This window comes from Chionomys nivalis, chromosome 2 (assembly GCF_950005125.1).
Source record: "Chionomys nivalis chromosome 2, mChiNiv1.1, whole genome shotgun sequence".
Classification (NCBI taxonomy): Eukaryota; Metazoa; Chordata; class Mammalia; order Rodentia; family Cricetidae; genus Chionomys; species Chionomys nivalis.
This window is the reverse complement of record NC_080087.1, coordinates 56,600,776-56,615,629: the sequence shown is the minus strand read 5'-3', so window position 1 is coordinate 56,615,629 and position 14,854 is coordinate 56,600,776. Positions and strand designations below refer to the sequence as shown.

The following is a 14,854-nucleotide window of genomic DNA, read 5'->3' as shown; positions in this document are numbered from 1 at the left end:
CTTTCTTTCTTTCTTTCTTTCTTCCTTCCTTCCTTCCTTCCTTCCTTCTTTCTTTCTTTCTTTTTCTTTTTTTTTTTTTGTTTGGTTTTCCAAGACAGGGTTTCCTGTGTAAGCCTGGCTGTCCTGGAACCCTCTCTGTAGACCATGCTGGCCTTGAACTCTGAGATTTGCCTGCCTCCACCTCCAAAGTGCTAGGATTAGGATTTGCTGAAGGGAGCCTGCTTTCCTTAAGTGTTGTTGGGAGGCCACTTGTTTGTTCCCAGCTGCTCAGCCCCAAAATAATCACACAGAAACTATATTATTTAAAACACTGCTTGACCCATTAGCTCTAGCTTCTTATTGGCTAACACATATATCTTAATTTAACCCATTTCTAGTAATCTGTGTATCACCACATAGCTGTGACTTACCGGCTAAAGTTTTAGCATGTCTGTCTCTGGCGGCAGTTCCATGATTTCTCTCTGACTCTGTCCTCTTTCTCTCGGCATACAGCCTAGCTTTCCTCACCTAGTTCTGTTCTGCCCTGCCATAGGCTCAAAACATTTTCTTTATTAACCAATGGTACTCACAGCGTACAGAGGGGAATCCCACATCACTTAAGAGTGTGTTACATTAGAATAGATACAGAAATAAAATTTCCTGGCACAGAGGATGGGCATCCTGGTCCCCCTGTGTATTCTGACATGGATTTTTGTGCCTGGGTATCACTAATGTTTACAATGATGCTATCACAGTTTGACTTTATCTTCTATTGGCCATTAACACCAAAGGCTGACCTTTCTTCTCAATGTAATTCTAATTCTGTATTGACTTCAAGGTCTGGGGTTTGGAAATAAAGAAATACATCAGGTTTTCTTATTATCGTTACTTGATGGTGATGTATGCTTGACATGACCCTGAATCATATGGACCATAGTTTTTATTAGTCTTTGACAACGACAAAGTGTATTTAGCTATAGTCTTGATCTGGACAAGGGAAGAACCAGCCAGTCTATGCTGTCCTCGGGAGCCCACAACCTGCTTGTCAGTTCAGTGTCCTGTGCCACCTCCCTAAGGAAACACACTTTAAACTGGCTCGATACAGAGATTTTTTTCTGATGATGATGATGCTTAAGATACAGTTTAAACAGGAAACTCATGAAATGATCCATGGCAGGAAGTACCACATTCTGGCTACAGAACCGGTGAGCAGTGGCGAAGCCTTCACTTGTGCTCAGTGGCCATGCACCAGAGACACCCTGCCCATCACTTCTCCAGATTGACACCAGAGATGGTGGGAGGCAGTCAGTATGAGACCCACCAGTAGTATGGGACATGGCAATTCCCAAAAGCAAGATCAGCAAAATACAGGACTTTTTCTTGGTGCTCCTCATCAAATTCAATAGAATATTTATTATAAATATTTTTTCTGGAACTGGAGAGATAGGTCAATGATTAAGAACACTGGCTTCTCTTTCAGAGGACCTGGGTTCATTTCAGTATACACACAGAGGTTCACAACTACTATAACTCTAGTTCCGAAGGACCCAATGACCTCTTCTAGCCTCCAAGAACACTAGGCACACACATGCTATACCGACTTCCATGCAGGCAAAACACCCATATGCATAAAAAATAAAATAAATCTAATTAAAAATAAATATTTTTGGACTAGCAAGATGGCTTAGTGGATAAAATTGATTTGCCACAAAAACATAATGATCTGAATTCAGTCACTGGAGCCCGTGGTGGAAAGAACTGATGACTAAAAGCTGTCCTATATCACACACACATACACATACACACATGCATGCATGCACCAAGACATATGTGTGCCTATGTCATAGAGTTATATATTATGTATGTATGTGCACACATACATACTTAAAATATTTAAAGTAAATATTGTTGAATGATAGTAGGGATGCAAATTTATCAAGGGAAATTAGGAAATGCAGAAAAGTATAAAGAAGGAAAAACTTTGACTTTATAATCTGAAGCAGCATAGTTTTAAATGTTCCCTTTACATCCTGGCTACAAGGATATCCTGTGCATGCACACTCATAAGCGGTGGACACTGGAGAATGAGGAAATGTGTAATAGACTTTTCCTCTAAGTTTTCTTCCCATTCTACTTTCCAGCCCACTGTTTTTGCCAGCTTTTAAGAAAGAAGTGAGTTTGGCAGTCAGTAGAAATTACAAACTCGAAATTCATGAGCTCAGCCATCTTGGAAAACAACCTGTCACAGGCAGGGTCAAGGGCAAAGATCTGCCTCCTGGGAAGAAAGAGCAACCACAGACAGCGGTGGGGTCTGTGGGGTTGGTGGGGTCGTGGGCACTCTGATCTGCCCTGGGCTTCCCAGCAGGTCTGCTGCTCCAGAGGAATGTTCTCCTGGGCTTTGAACATTTCCTGTGCTTGGGTCCTTTTCCTGAAGGATGCTACGCCGTCTCTTCCTTCTTGCTTCCTTCCTGGCAGTTCACTGGCCCAGCATCCCCTGGTGCTTTATTTGATCATTCTTTCAAGTGTCTTTCACTGTAATCCGATGTCACTTTTCGCTCTGGTAATTTCTGAAGCAACTGAAAAAGTCTCAATCCCCTCAGAGAAAGGACGCAGCTCAAAGCTTTCCTTCTGGGTACGTGTTGAACTGCAGCTGGGAACACTACAGGCTCAGTAGGGAAATGACCCTCTTCACATACAGCCTTGGGAACTGTGTCCGTTATACATAACTCGTCTGTTGGTCATAGTAAAACACAATGGTGAGGGATCAAATGAATTGGAAATTACACCTTCTCCTGGATTGAACATCTGGATATAGATAAAAAAGTGCGGGGCGGATGGGCAACTCTGTTCCTTGGAGTCCTTGGGCAGCTCTGTCTGTCCTGAAGTTTCAAGAGTGTGACTGCCGTACCAGAGATGGCGTGGCCTGAAACAGCCCAGCTGTCACATTCCTGTTCTAAGGAGGAGGGTCCAAATAGCCATTTCCTCCTTTAGTACAGCAACAGAATATCCATCCTGGCCTTGGCCTCTCAGACGAATGTGATATTTCCAAGCCTCCCCACCTGGTCACTGTAGCCCTGTGATTAAGTGAATGGGGAAAGGGAGGAGAAAGGGTCAAAGTCCAGCCGTTTTGCAGCTTCCAGGAACCCACGTCTTTGGGATATTCCCAGAAGCTGCAGTATGGCTTGGAAATGACACGTTCATCTGAGCTGCCGAGTGCCTGGGTGGATAGTCTGTTGCTGGAGTCAGAGAGGACAATGGCTATTTGGACCACTCGGAGGACTCTGCCATCCTGTGAACCAGATGCTAGCATACACATAACTCACACATTTCCACCTCTGCCACTGGGTCACCAGGAGGGCCAAGGGCAGGTCACTAATAACACCTCCACCACAGTTGTCCCTGGGAGCCCAGATACCCACAAACCACACATCCACAAGAGGCCTGACAGGGGCTCTTACTAAACCCAGAACTCGTCAGTCTAGATGATCCCATGGTCCCCATGTTCAATAAGCGGCATTGTCTCAAAAAACAAAGGGGTGGTGGAGAAGAAGTGACTGAAGGAGACAGCTGACACCCAGCTGCAGTTTCTGGCTGCCTTTGCAGGCAGGTGCAGACGTGGACACATACATCCTTGAGCACACGCATGCACACACACACACACACACGAGAAAGAGAGAGAGTATATGTTCTTGAAAAAAATGCTTTATCGTATACTTTTCATGAAGCAAGCCAAATAAAAGACAAGAAATGGAATGGTTTTTATATAAAAGATGTCAATAAAACAAAGATTTTTTTTCTGGTAAAAGCAGTTACTCGCTCATTTATTGTAGAAATCTAGACTTTCATATGCTGATTAGGATTAAGACATGTTTACCACACATCTGCTGTGCTTTGGATCACGACATTTACTTTTTGATGACTTGTGATTTTGTTGGTATCATAAAAGTTCACAAAAATTGAGCTAAAACCGTTTTCTGGCAGAATGAAAATGTGAAGGATGAGGGTCTTTCGGTGGAACCAGGCGACGGTGACCTTGCGAAAGCACATCTCAGCCAAAGCTCTGATGGGTCTCTCAAGCAGAAGACAGAGACCGGGTAATGAAATCTGCGGATTGGTGATTCATGGGAGTGGGTTTAAAACTGTGGGGAAATTTGAGTGACCGATGCGTGTGTAGTTTATGTTACCTCAAAAACATTTGAAGTCAGAATGAAAGCAGAACTATGAACAAGGGTCAGATATCTGAATTCCTGTCTCTCCCCAGGACCGTGGCTTTCAAAGGGGGGTGGGTGCTCAGTGAAATGCCCTCCGTGTTACGCATTCGGGGCAGTTGTTTTCCTTCCGATGCGTTTCTATCGCAAAGCCCCTTCAGTTCGGCCAAGCGCCCTGTGGGATGTGCGGGTTTTCTGAGCAGCTTTGGGATGGGACGCGCTCACACTGTGTCTTCCCTGCTAAAGAAGCAGCTATGCTATGACTCTGCAACTGCTGGGCTTGAGCGACGGGACTGAGCCTGAGCGGGATCCTGTCCTGATGAGAGGGGCCTACTTCTCCTTCCTGTGTCTGCGTCACCTGCACATCCGGGAGCTACAGGTGCAGACACGATGGCACCCCCCGGCTCCATGCATTGGAGATCGCCTAGAACAGGGGCATTCCTACCTTTAATAGCAATGCTTTCGTTCTTCATTATTGCGTGTGTGTGAAATCAGTTCCATCCAGGGATGGTGACTTCCTTTCTCCACAGTAGGGCTGCCCTCTTGAAGTCCCCATCAGGTTCTGCTCTGTAGGGCTGGGCAAAGTGCAGGGCGGTGTCCTGACCCCATTCTTCCTCTGTTCCAGCGTGTCTGTCTGGGAGTTCTTAACTACTTCAGATCCGTTGAGCGGACTTTGACGATCAACACTTCAGGCCTTACCTTGGTTTCGGGGAAGCTGGTCCCCACCGTGGGAGATAATTCCTGGGTAAATATGGCAAAAGGAGGCTTGGGCACCTCGCAAGGCCTAGGAGCTCACCACTATGTCCATGGGACACCTGCTGAACACAAGGTGAGCTATTTGGCTGAGTTTTTATGCCCCGATTAGTGTGTCTTTCAAACGTTTCCTTAGCACTACCATCAGTTAACATAGTGGAGCAAGAGTTGGGGAGTCACGGTAAGCAAAATAAGCCTGGTGGAGAACCGCCATTTAGAGGTCGGAACAGAGGGGTGGGCACCAACAGACAAGAGAGGGCAATGGGGGACATGTAAAAATTTATATAAAAAGCACAGTGAACCCCATTGTTGGTACAATTAATGTGTGGCAATAAAGATGCAGAGAAAGAGGAAGTGACAGTGAGGACTGCTAAACTTGGTGGCCAGGCTGAGCGTGGTGACAATGGCTGTGATCACAACCTGTGAGAGCTGAGCGGAAGGGACTTGGGCCGTGCGTGCAGCGAGACCTTGTCTCGGAGCTAAGCTAATGAACAAGCCCTGACAGTGACCGCTGGAGAGCAGGAGCAGCCACCTCAGGAAGGGAGGAGTCGGACCCCTGGGTGGCGGGCTTCAGAGTGACGCAGAGTGACAAGTGCTTCCTTTCCTGGCCCACGTGTCCCACCAGATCCTTCCAAGGCTCTCTGACAATGTGCCACGTACCTTTCTGATCTCAAGCCCTTTAAGGTAATAGTGGATTAAGCCAAGTGTGTTCGTGCCTGACTAGAGTCCTCGCACTGGGAAGTCCAGGTAGAAATATCTGGAGTCTGAGGTCATCTTCAGCTACGTGACTGGGGCCAGAGCTGGCAGCATGAAACTTTCTAATTCCTGTTTCCCAGAAGATGCTAGATGAAGCCGGACAGTGTCTCCTAGATACCCATAGCACAGGTACTGCAGAGGTGAGGCCCAGGGAAGTGAGTCTGAGTCCATCCTGGGCCGCATAGTGGGACCATCTCAAAAATGAAGAATTTGAAGACCAGCAAGATGGCTCATTGGGTAAAGGTGCTTGCCTTCAAGAATTACAACCTGAGTATAATCCCTAGGACCAACTTGGTGAAAGGAAAACGTGGCTCCTGCAAGTTGACCTCTGACCTCCATACTTGTGATGTGTATGTGTGCATTTACCCACTCACTGTGACATGAACACCCATGCATGCACATACAATAGATAAGAGTCTTAAAAATAAATTAAACATTTTAAGGAAAATGAAATTAGACTGACAAACATGGACAGGCTCCAAAGCTACAGAGAAACCCTGTCTCAAAAAAAAAAAAAAGATAAATAAATAAAATAAAAAGACAAACGTGAAAAATAAGACTTGTTTAGCTTCGGACAGATCACATTCTGGACTGCAGTCCCTGACATAGCCTGCTGCACCCGTAAGACAGGGAATTCTGTTAACTGTGGCTTCACATGGAGAGTCTAGGCAGCTCTCTCTGTGCCACAGAAGCATATGAGAGCAATATACACAATGTCGAATTTCCTAGTAGCTATATTTAAAACATGTAAAGAAATGTGTGAAATTAATACAACCCATGTAACCCCATGTGCAAGAGACATTATTCCCACATGTAATCAGTATTTTAAAAAAAAAAATCAATGGTGAAATAGGGCACACACTTTTGTCTGAATTCTTTAGACTCTGGGGCATATTGTTCACAGAAAGTGCATTGGCTTGAGGCTACCGCATTGGCAGTGCAGCTCTGGATATTGGGGACTATTTTGTTTTCTTCGCCCAGTCACATAGAGTTTCCAGGGCAGCATTCTCCTGATCTTTCATGAGCTCTTGTACCTCTTCCCAGCTCACGACACTCAGACTTCTGCCCTGATCACTTTGCTCTTCAGGTTTCTTACTCCTTTGAGCTCAGTCATAGCCCCGACTGGCTTGCTGCTCCGCGGACCTGTGGAAGAGGCTCGAGACTCTTCAGACTAACACGTGTGCAATGCAAGTGCATCATTCTCTTTCCTATATTGATCCCACCACCACTGTGACGTACTGTAGTCGGGTTTTTTGGGTCACAGTTCACAAATACCAACACAGAGACTTAGTAATTATGAAAGCTTAGGTTTGTTCCTAGCTAGCTCTTATAACTTAAATGAATGCATTTTTATTAAACTACATTCTATCACTTTGTGTTACATCTATCTTACAACTCCTGTTTCCTCTCTGTCTCTCCGGGCATCTCTCTTACACCTCAATTCCTCCTTCTCTTCCTCTCCCTCCCTGGAAATTCTGTCTATACCTCCTGCCTACCTACCTGCCATTCAGCTTTTAATTACACCAATCACAGCGATACACCTTCACATAGTGTACGAATATCCCCTAACAACAAAATGGCCCTCTCCCCCTTTGTTTGTTCTGTGCTGGAGTGAGGAATAGAAAGAAATAAAGTGGGGGAGACAAGATGCCTTAGTTAGGGTTTCTACTGCTGTGACCACTGCAATTCTTATAAAGGAAAACATTGAAGTTGGGGTGGCTTGCATTTTCAGAGGTTTAGTCCACTATTATCATGGCTGGACATGGTGGCATGCAGGCAGACACAGTCCTGGAGATGGAGCTGAGAGCTCTATATCTTGACCTGCAGGCAGCAGGAATTGAACTGAAGCCCTGGGTGTGACTTGAGCATCGGAGACTCCCCCCCCCCACAACTGTGACAAGCTTCTTCCAACAAGCCTCATCTACTCCAACAAAGCCACATCTCCTAATAGTGCCACTCCCTTTGAGCATATGGGGGCCAACTGTATTCAGACTACCACAGGAGACAAATACCATCCTCCCCTGCTAACTGTGGGACTAGCATCTTGGGGCTTTGCAGTATGTCATTTCTGTTCTCCCATAAATGATAGGCATCAGACTAAAAACACTTCCAGCTGCTGCTGTTTAATGTGAGACACACCAGGCAGTACCTTCTATCGGGTCTTTAATAGGACCAAATATTTACATTAGGATATCCAGCCCTGGGGATGGGGGAAAGGGCACAGATGCTAATCCACTGTGTTCATCTCATCGAGTCCAGGAAGGAAGCTGCTGGGATGAGACAAGCGAGTTTATTGGGTATAGGTCAAGCTCCTAAGATGGACGCTTCCTCCCCAGCACATTTGTTTGGCCCCTGTTTTAATCCCGCAAGGAAAGTTTTGGGCTTTAATATTAGTGATTGTTTACTTAACAATTGTGCTAGCCAAAGAAGTCTTCTATGGTCTCTCAGAGCCACTTTGTTGTCTTATGAGCCTACATAACATGGCAGGGTAGAAGAAGCCCCACCTGAGAGACAGTAGGCTTCTCCTCAGAACCTTGCCTGTGGCTCCTCAGTCATGGGAACCTGACGCCCCACGGTGAGTTTAGGGTGTGTTGCAACTTGGTGTGTGGGCAGCAGAAGGCTTAGGAGAGGAAGTGGTGGGAGGTGAGGCCTCTAGACAGAGTGAGCCAGACCACTGGGGGCTTGGCTCTCCTTTGACGTGGGACCAGTTCCTAAGGCGATGGGAACTGGAGGATTTTAAAGAGAATGCCTCCCTCTGGCTTTGCAAGTTTCTCAGGGGCTGCCCAGATATAAACACGCTTGCTATTTTGCTGGAAGTCCTTGATGAGTTTCCTTTTCCTCACAAGATGAAGTCTGGGTTTCTTGGTGACATTTACAAGGTTGAGCGTATTCTGGGCCCTGCCAAACTCTTCGACCTCATTTCCCTCTGCTGCCTTTAGACTCTCCATGAGGTAGGGCCGGACCCTCCTCTGTCTACACAGAGCCTTCCAGGCCTCCGGGCTCCTCTGCCACTCTCCCATTCTCTCCTTGGCAAACGTGTATTCTGACTCAAGAGTCCATTCCTAAAATCTCTCTGGGAAACCCTTCTTTACATCTCTGTGTAGAATGACGGCTTCATCTAATGGCTTGTCAGCTCGTTATAGGATTCAGCACAGAGCTGTGCCCCACTGTTGGCTTATCTGTCCCCAAAGGCTGTGAGCCAGTGCTTCCTTCCTTCCTCCCACAAGTATGCTGACAAATAGCTAAACTAGGCTCTATTCTAGGCACAGGGGTATAGCAGCACACAGAACTAGCACAAGTTCTCACCATAAGGAAACTTACCACACAGCAAGAGACATTAAAAAGCATGCAATATGTATCATATAGAGGGTGAGATGGCACCAAAGTTTCCCTAGACTTCCTGGCTCTTGCAGGTGAGTGGGCCTGTGACTCCCTTTGAACTGTGAGCAGAAACGGCAGGCATCAGTGTCAGTCCAGAGCATTAGGAGCTGTTCCACACCCTCTGGCTGTCCTCCCCTGCTTCAGTCAGTAGAAGGCGATGGTCACATGGGAAGATGGAAACATTGCCATCTTTGGTTGCTGCTATAGTGCGATTATAGCCCAGAGATCCGCTGGTCCTGCAATGGCTCTCTATGAGTGAGAAATTCACTTCTGTCACTGTGCTTTAGAGCTGTTTGACCATGGGGGTAGTGTAGCCTTTGTGGACTCCTGAGGATTGTGATGGTGCAATGGAGAACCGAGAGCACTCGAGTGGGGTAGTGGATGGCCCCGGTGAACGTGGAATGGGCAGTGGATGCCCCTCGTGAACGTGGAATGGGCAGTGGATGCCCCCAGCGAACATGCTGGAGTGGGCAGTGGATGCCTTCAGTGAACATGGAGTGGGCAGTGGATGCCCCTGGTGAACGTGGAGTTTTTAGTCTGATGCCTATCATTTATGGGAGAACAGAAATGACATACTGCAAAGCTCCAAGATGCTAGTCCTACAGTTAGCAGAGGAGGACGGTATTTGTCTCCTGTGGATTCTCCCAGTGAACGTGGAGTGGGCAGTGGATGCTCCCAGTGAACGTGGAGTGGGCAGTGGGTGCCCCTGGTGAACATGGAGTGGGCAGTGGGTGCTCCTGGTGAACGTGGAGTGGGCAGTGGATGCTCCCAGTGAACGTGGAGTGGGCAGTGGGTGCCCCTGGTGAACGTGGAGTGGGCAGTGGGTGCCCCTGGTGAACGTGGAGTGGGCAGTGGGTGCTCCTGGTGAACGTGGAGTGGGCAGTGGATGCCCCTGGTGAGGAGGTGAAGGGGAGAGTCTTACAAAGGAGGCACTATGGGAGGGAAGACCTGAAGGAACTCAGGAAGCAATCTGACTTACTAGGGGAGTGCCTAGCAGAGGGAAGGTCAATGCAGAGGCCTCAAGCAAGGCTGTGTCCAACCCACCACAGGGCCATTGAGAAGTTCAGCGTGACCAGGGTGGACAAAGGGAAAAACAGCAAGCAATGAGGCTTAAGAGGTGGAGGAAGATTCTACCTGTCTTCGCGAGCCATGGCAAGGATTTTTAGCTTGATCTCCTTGTAGGGTTTAAACAGAATCTTGAAGCAATTTGACTTTCACATCACTCACTGCTCATTGTGTTGGTTTGGGGACAGCACTCCAGGGCTTTGCAATGAGCCACAATCGGAGACTGCTTCATTAATCAACTCCGAGACAATATGTCTGAGCAAACAGTCGGTAACAATGACAGATTCTGGGGCCAAAGAGATGGCTCAGTGGCTAAGAGCTTTTGTTGCTCTTGTAGAGGCCCTGGGTCCAGTCCCCGGCACCCACATGCTGGCTTGTACCATCTGTAACTCCAGTTCCAGCGGATCTGATACCCTCTTCTGGTCTCCACTAGCACCAGGCACACAGAGTACATATACATATGTGTAGGCAAACCATTCACACAAGGGGGCTGGAGAGATGGCTCAGTGGTTAAGAGCATTGCCTGCTCTTCCAAAGGTCCTGAGTTCAATTCCTGGCAACCACATGGTGGCTCACAACCATCTGTAATGAGGTCTGGTGCCCTCTTCTGGCCTGCAGACATATACACAGACAGAATATTGTATACATTATAAATAGATAAATATTTTAATAAATTTTAATAAAAATGAAACCTCTAATTAAAAAATGGTAGATTTTGAACATATGTTCATGTACCATATAACCATATTTCAGCCAATGGTGGATCATACATGATGGAGGAAGGTCATTGATTAAATAAAGAAACTGCCTTGGCCCTGATAGAACAGAAAATTAGATAGGCAGAGTAACAGAACAGAATTCTGGGAGGAAGAAGAAATGAGCTCAGACGCAGGGCAGCTCCTCTCAGGGACAGACGTGATGCAGCTAGCTACCAGGTCAGACATGCTGAATCTTTCCAGGTAAGCGTACCTCGTGGTGCTACACAGATTATTAGAAATGGGCTAAATTAATACGTGAGAATTAGCCTAGAAGAGGCTAGATATAATGGGTCAGGCAGTGTTTAAATTAATATAATTTGTGTGTTGTTATTACGGGGTAAAGCTAGCAGGCGGCCGAGAGCCAGGGCTGCAGGAATGCAGCCTGCAGCTCCTTTACACATACACAATGACCTCAGAAGACTGTTTTTCTCATAAGATGGAAAGTGTCTGTTGCATGGGGACTCTGTAGCCCATGTTTGTGGCTTGATGCTGACAAACAAACCTGTTTAGATATTCTGATATCCAAATGCTTATGATTCTATTATGACTGTCTACCACATTGAGTATAGAAACGTACTGTCTAGTTTTACAGCCTACAACCAATACACTATACCATATATGTAGTAGGCTATACAACCTAGAGTTGGACAGACACATTTTTCAGTGGTCATGCAGCAAAGAAGCCATTAAATAGCATGTGAGTGTATGTTAAAGATACATCCAGAGTGATTTCCAGAAGTCAAGAGCAGTTCCAAAGTTGTTTTGACCTGAGCACTAGAAGTTTGGAGTTGCCGTTGTCAATTGAGATTTGACTGAGAAAGGTCAGAATCTCATGCAGGACGTGGGAAGTTGATGGTGCTTCCTGGATGCTCAAGTAACAAAAGGAACCTGAAACTTTCTGTTGTCATTGTTATTCGAGACAGGATTTCTCTGTGTAGCCCTGGCCATCCTAGAATTAGCTCTGAAGACCAGGCTGGCCTTGAACTCAGATCTGCCTGACTCTGACTCCTGAGTGCTTGGGTTAAAGGTATGCACCACCACCCATCAAGACCTGGATTTTTATCTGTCACATGTTCATATTTATTTAATGTTTAGTTGCAAAGAAAGGCTCTACTCATAACAGAATGTTTAGAGCATAAGAAGACTGCATGGAAGTGCTCTGTGAGGTGCATCGTGCTGCTGAAATGTAGGACAATTCGCTGCAGCAATAATGCGCTCTGGGACAATGCTCTTACACCCTGTAAAGATTCGTCACTCATATTGGTTTCATAAAACACTGATTGGCCAACAGCCAGGCAGGAAGTAGAGGCAGGGCTACCAGACTAGGAGAATTCCGGGAAGAGGAAAGGATCAGTCAGCAGTTACCAGCCTCAGACACAGAGGAAGCAAGATGAGAATGCCTCCCTGAGATAATGTACCAAGCTGTGTGGCTAAACATAGACAAAAATTATGGGTGAATTTAAGTCATAAGAGCTAGTGAGTAGTAAGTCTAAGCAATAGGCCAAACAGTTTATAATTAATATAAGATCCTGTGTGTTTCTTTGGAACTGAGGGCTGTGGGACCAGGTGAGACAGAAACTTCTGTCTACAATAATAACTTATAGAACAGGAGAAAAAGTGAGCAAAAGATATCTTTGATCTTCTTTATAAAAGACCCCTGGTCCCAGTGAGACGGCTCTGTGGGTAAAGGTGCTTACCACCAAGCCTGGCAACCTGGGCTAGGTCCTAGGAGTTCACATGACAAAAGGAGAAAACCCAGTCAGTCCTGCAAGCTGCCCTCTGATCCCCCCCCATGTGCACAGAGAGGGAGGAGGAGAAAGTGGAAGAGAGAAGGAGGGAAGGAGGGAGGGGAAAGAAGGGAAGGAGGGACAGAGAGAATGTTTTTAAAAATGTTTTAAAAATGGAAGCTATTAAGTCTATCATTTGCCCAATAGTTTTGAGTGGGGTCTTAGGCTGAATGACTATTAATATTATCTTAATGCAGGATACTTCAGGAAAGTATAAATCAGTCAGATCAGTGCCCTTATGTCACAGGAAGACCTAAAGCTCACGTGGGTAAGTCGGGACAGGATGTAAAACACATGACGGTCCCTAGTTTTCCTAGTTACTTTATTTGTCAAATAGTTACCTTGGTCCCAGTTACTATCCAGACTTTAAGCACACATGGATCATTCCAAAGGTCATATTATTTCTTACTCAGACACTAATTACTGCCCTCCTTTTCCTGCCGCTCCTCCAAGAACAATATGACAGGACCCACTTTCTAAACCACAAAGAAAGCCTTTATAAAGAGGGTCTTCATAGGACCGTAAAAACTCACAAGTGAGGGAAGGAAGCAGGAGAGTAATGGAGCCACAACCCAGGCAATACCAGGGACAGGCCAGTCACCTCTGCAGCTGTGCTTATAATGCCTTAGAGAACAATGCAGAGAGTCTCAGGAACTTTCCGCTAGCAGTGACGCAGTTGAAGTATTTCTCAGTTGTGATCATTTGCTGGGGCTGCCACAGCAAAGTGAGTGGCTCATGGCAGAAATGGACGCCATAGCTCTGGATACCATCTCTCCGGAGCCAGGGTGTTGGCAGGACCACACTTTCTCCAAAGGAGAGCCTTCTGAGCCTCTTCAAGCTTCTGGTAGTTTCGGGCAATTCTTGCCATTCTCTGGCCCTTCTCCCTCCTCCCCCCTATCTGCCCCTCTTCCTGCTTCTCCTCTCTCTTGCCTTCACCTCTCCCTCCTCGTTTTCTTGTGTGAGATACTAGGAGTCAAGTCCAGGGCCTCACATGAGCTCGGCTTACAGGTTTCCACATCGGTAGCTCTCCTCTCCAGCTTTTAGAGTTTTATTTAGAGACTAGAGCTCACTAATTTGTCAGGTTGGCCCATGGCTTGTGATCCTCCTGTCTCCACCTCTGGGACAGCTGGGTTTACAGGTGTGTGCCGCTTGGACATTGCTTGACTTACAGATGAATTATTGTAAGCTTTGGGGCCTTCTCCCCTTGGTGTCAAGCTCCGATTTTGTCTTTTCATAAGGACACCACTTGTTGGATTAGAACCCACTCTAACCCAGTAGGATGTTCTTTTACTTTATTTCTGTAAAGGCCTTGTTTCCAAATAAAGTCTTGTTCAAAGATTTCCAGGTGTGCCGGGCGGTGGTGGCGCACGCCTTTAATCCCAGCACTCGGGAGGCAGAGGCAGGTGGATCTCTGTGAGTTCAAAGCCAGCCTGGTCTACACGAGCTTGTTCCAGGACAGCCAAAGATACACAGAGAAACCCTGAATTTGGGAGGACATTATCCAACACAGAAAATTACTAAGACATGAGATTGCTAATGCATTTTATTGGAACTTAACTAAACATGAATTGAGTGTGTGTGTGTGTGTGTGTGTGTGTGTGTGCATGCGTGCACACCATGGGAGAGCTTTCAGGAATCCTCATTGTTCAGCTTGCTTCAAGGCAGTCCCTCTTGTTTCTGCATCTGTACAGCTATCTCGGGCTAGCTGGCCTGCGAGCTTCCAGATAATTCTCTCTCTGCTCCTCCTCTCTAGGTAGGAGAGCTGGAATTACAGATGTGTCCTGTGGATACAGATGTGTGCCATTACATCTGGCTTTTTTAACATTGTGGAGATCAAACTCAGGCCAGCAGGCTTTGCTGGTTAGTGTGTTACCCATTGAGCCCTTCCAACCCAGAACTCACGGAGTTAAAAGAAAAATGTTTTTAACAGCTAATGTGTATGAATCCAGCGTGCCCCGCCTACGTGGTGCTACTTATTCCACACAATTAGTGTAGTGTGGGAACATGAGCGGGAGATGGGAAATGATCAGATTCTGCAGCAACCCAAGGCTGAGAAAGTCCTTGCTGGAGGCCAGAAATGCCAGAAGCGAGTTCTTCTAAATAGTATCTAAATTATCTTCTAAATATCACCTCCACCTAAAAGCTAGAAGTGAGTGACAGAGACTCT

At 46.4% G+C, this 14,854-nt stretch overlaps 1 protein-coding gene across 1 annotated transcript in view; it reads left to right on the top strand.

The window, feature by feature from the left end:
- The window catches only part of LOC130869617 (uncharacterized), a 182,466-nt gene that overhangs the window by 56,425 nt on the left and 111,187 nt on the right, over nt 1-14,854 (top strand). The window contains exons 12-14 of the mRNA XM_057761918.1: nt 3,961-4,073; nt 4,434-4,566; nt 4,813-5,016. Coding sequence (XP_057617901.1) covers nt 3,961-4,073; nt 4,434-4,566; nt 4,813-5,016 — 450 coding nt within the window. The remainder of the gene's footprint in view (nt 1-3,960; nt 4,074-4,433; nt 4,567-4,812; nt 5,017-14,854) is intronic.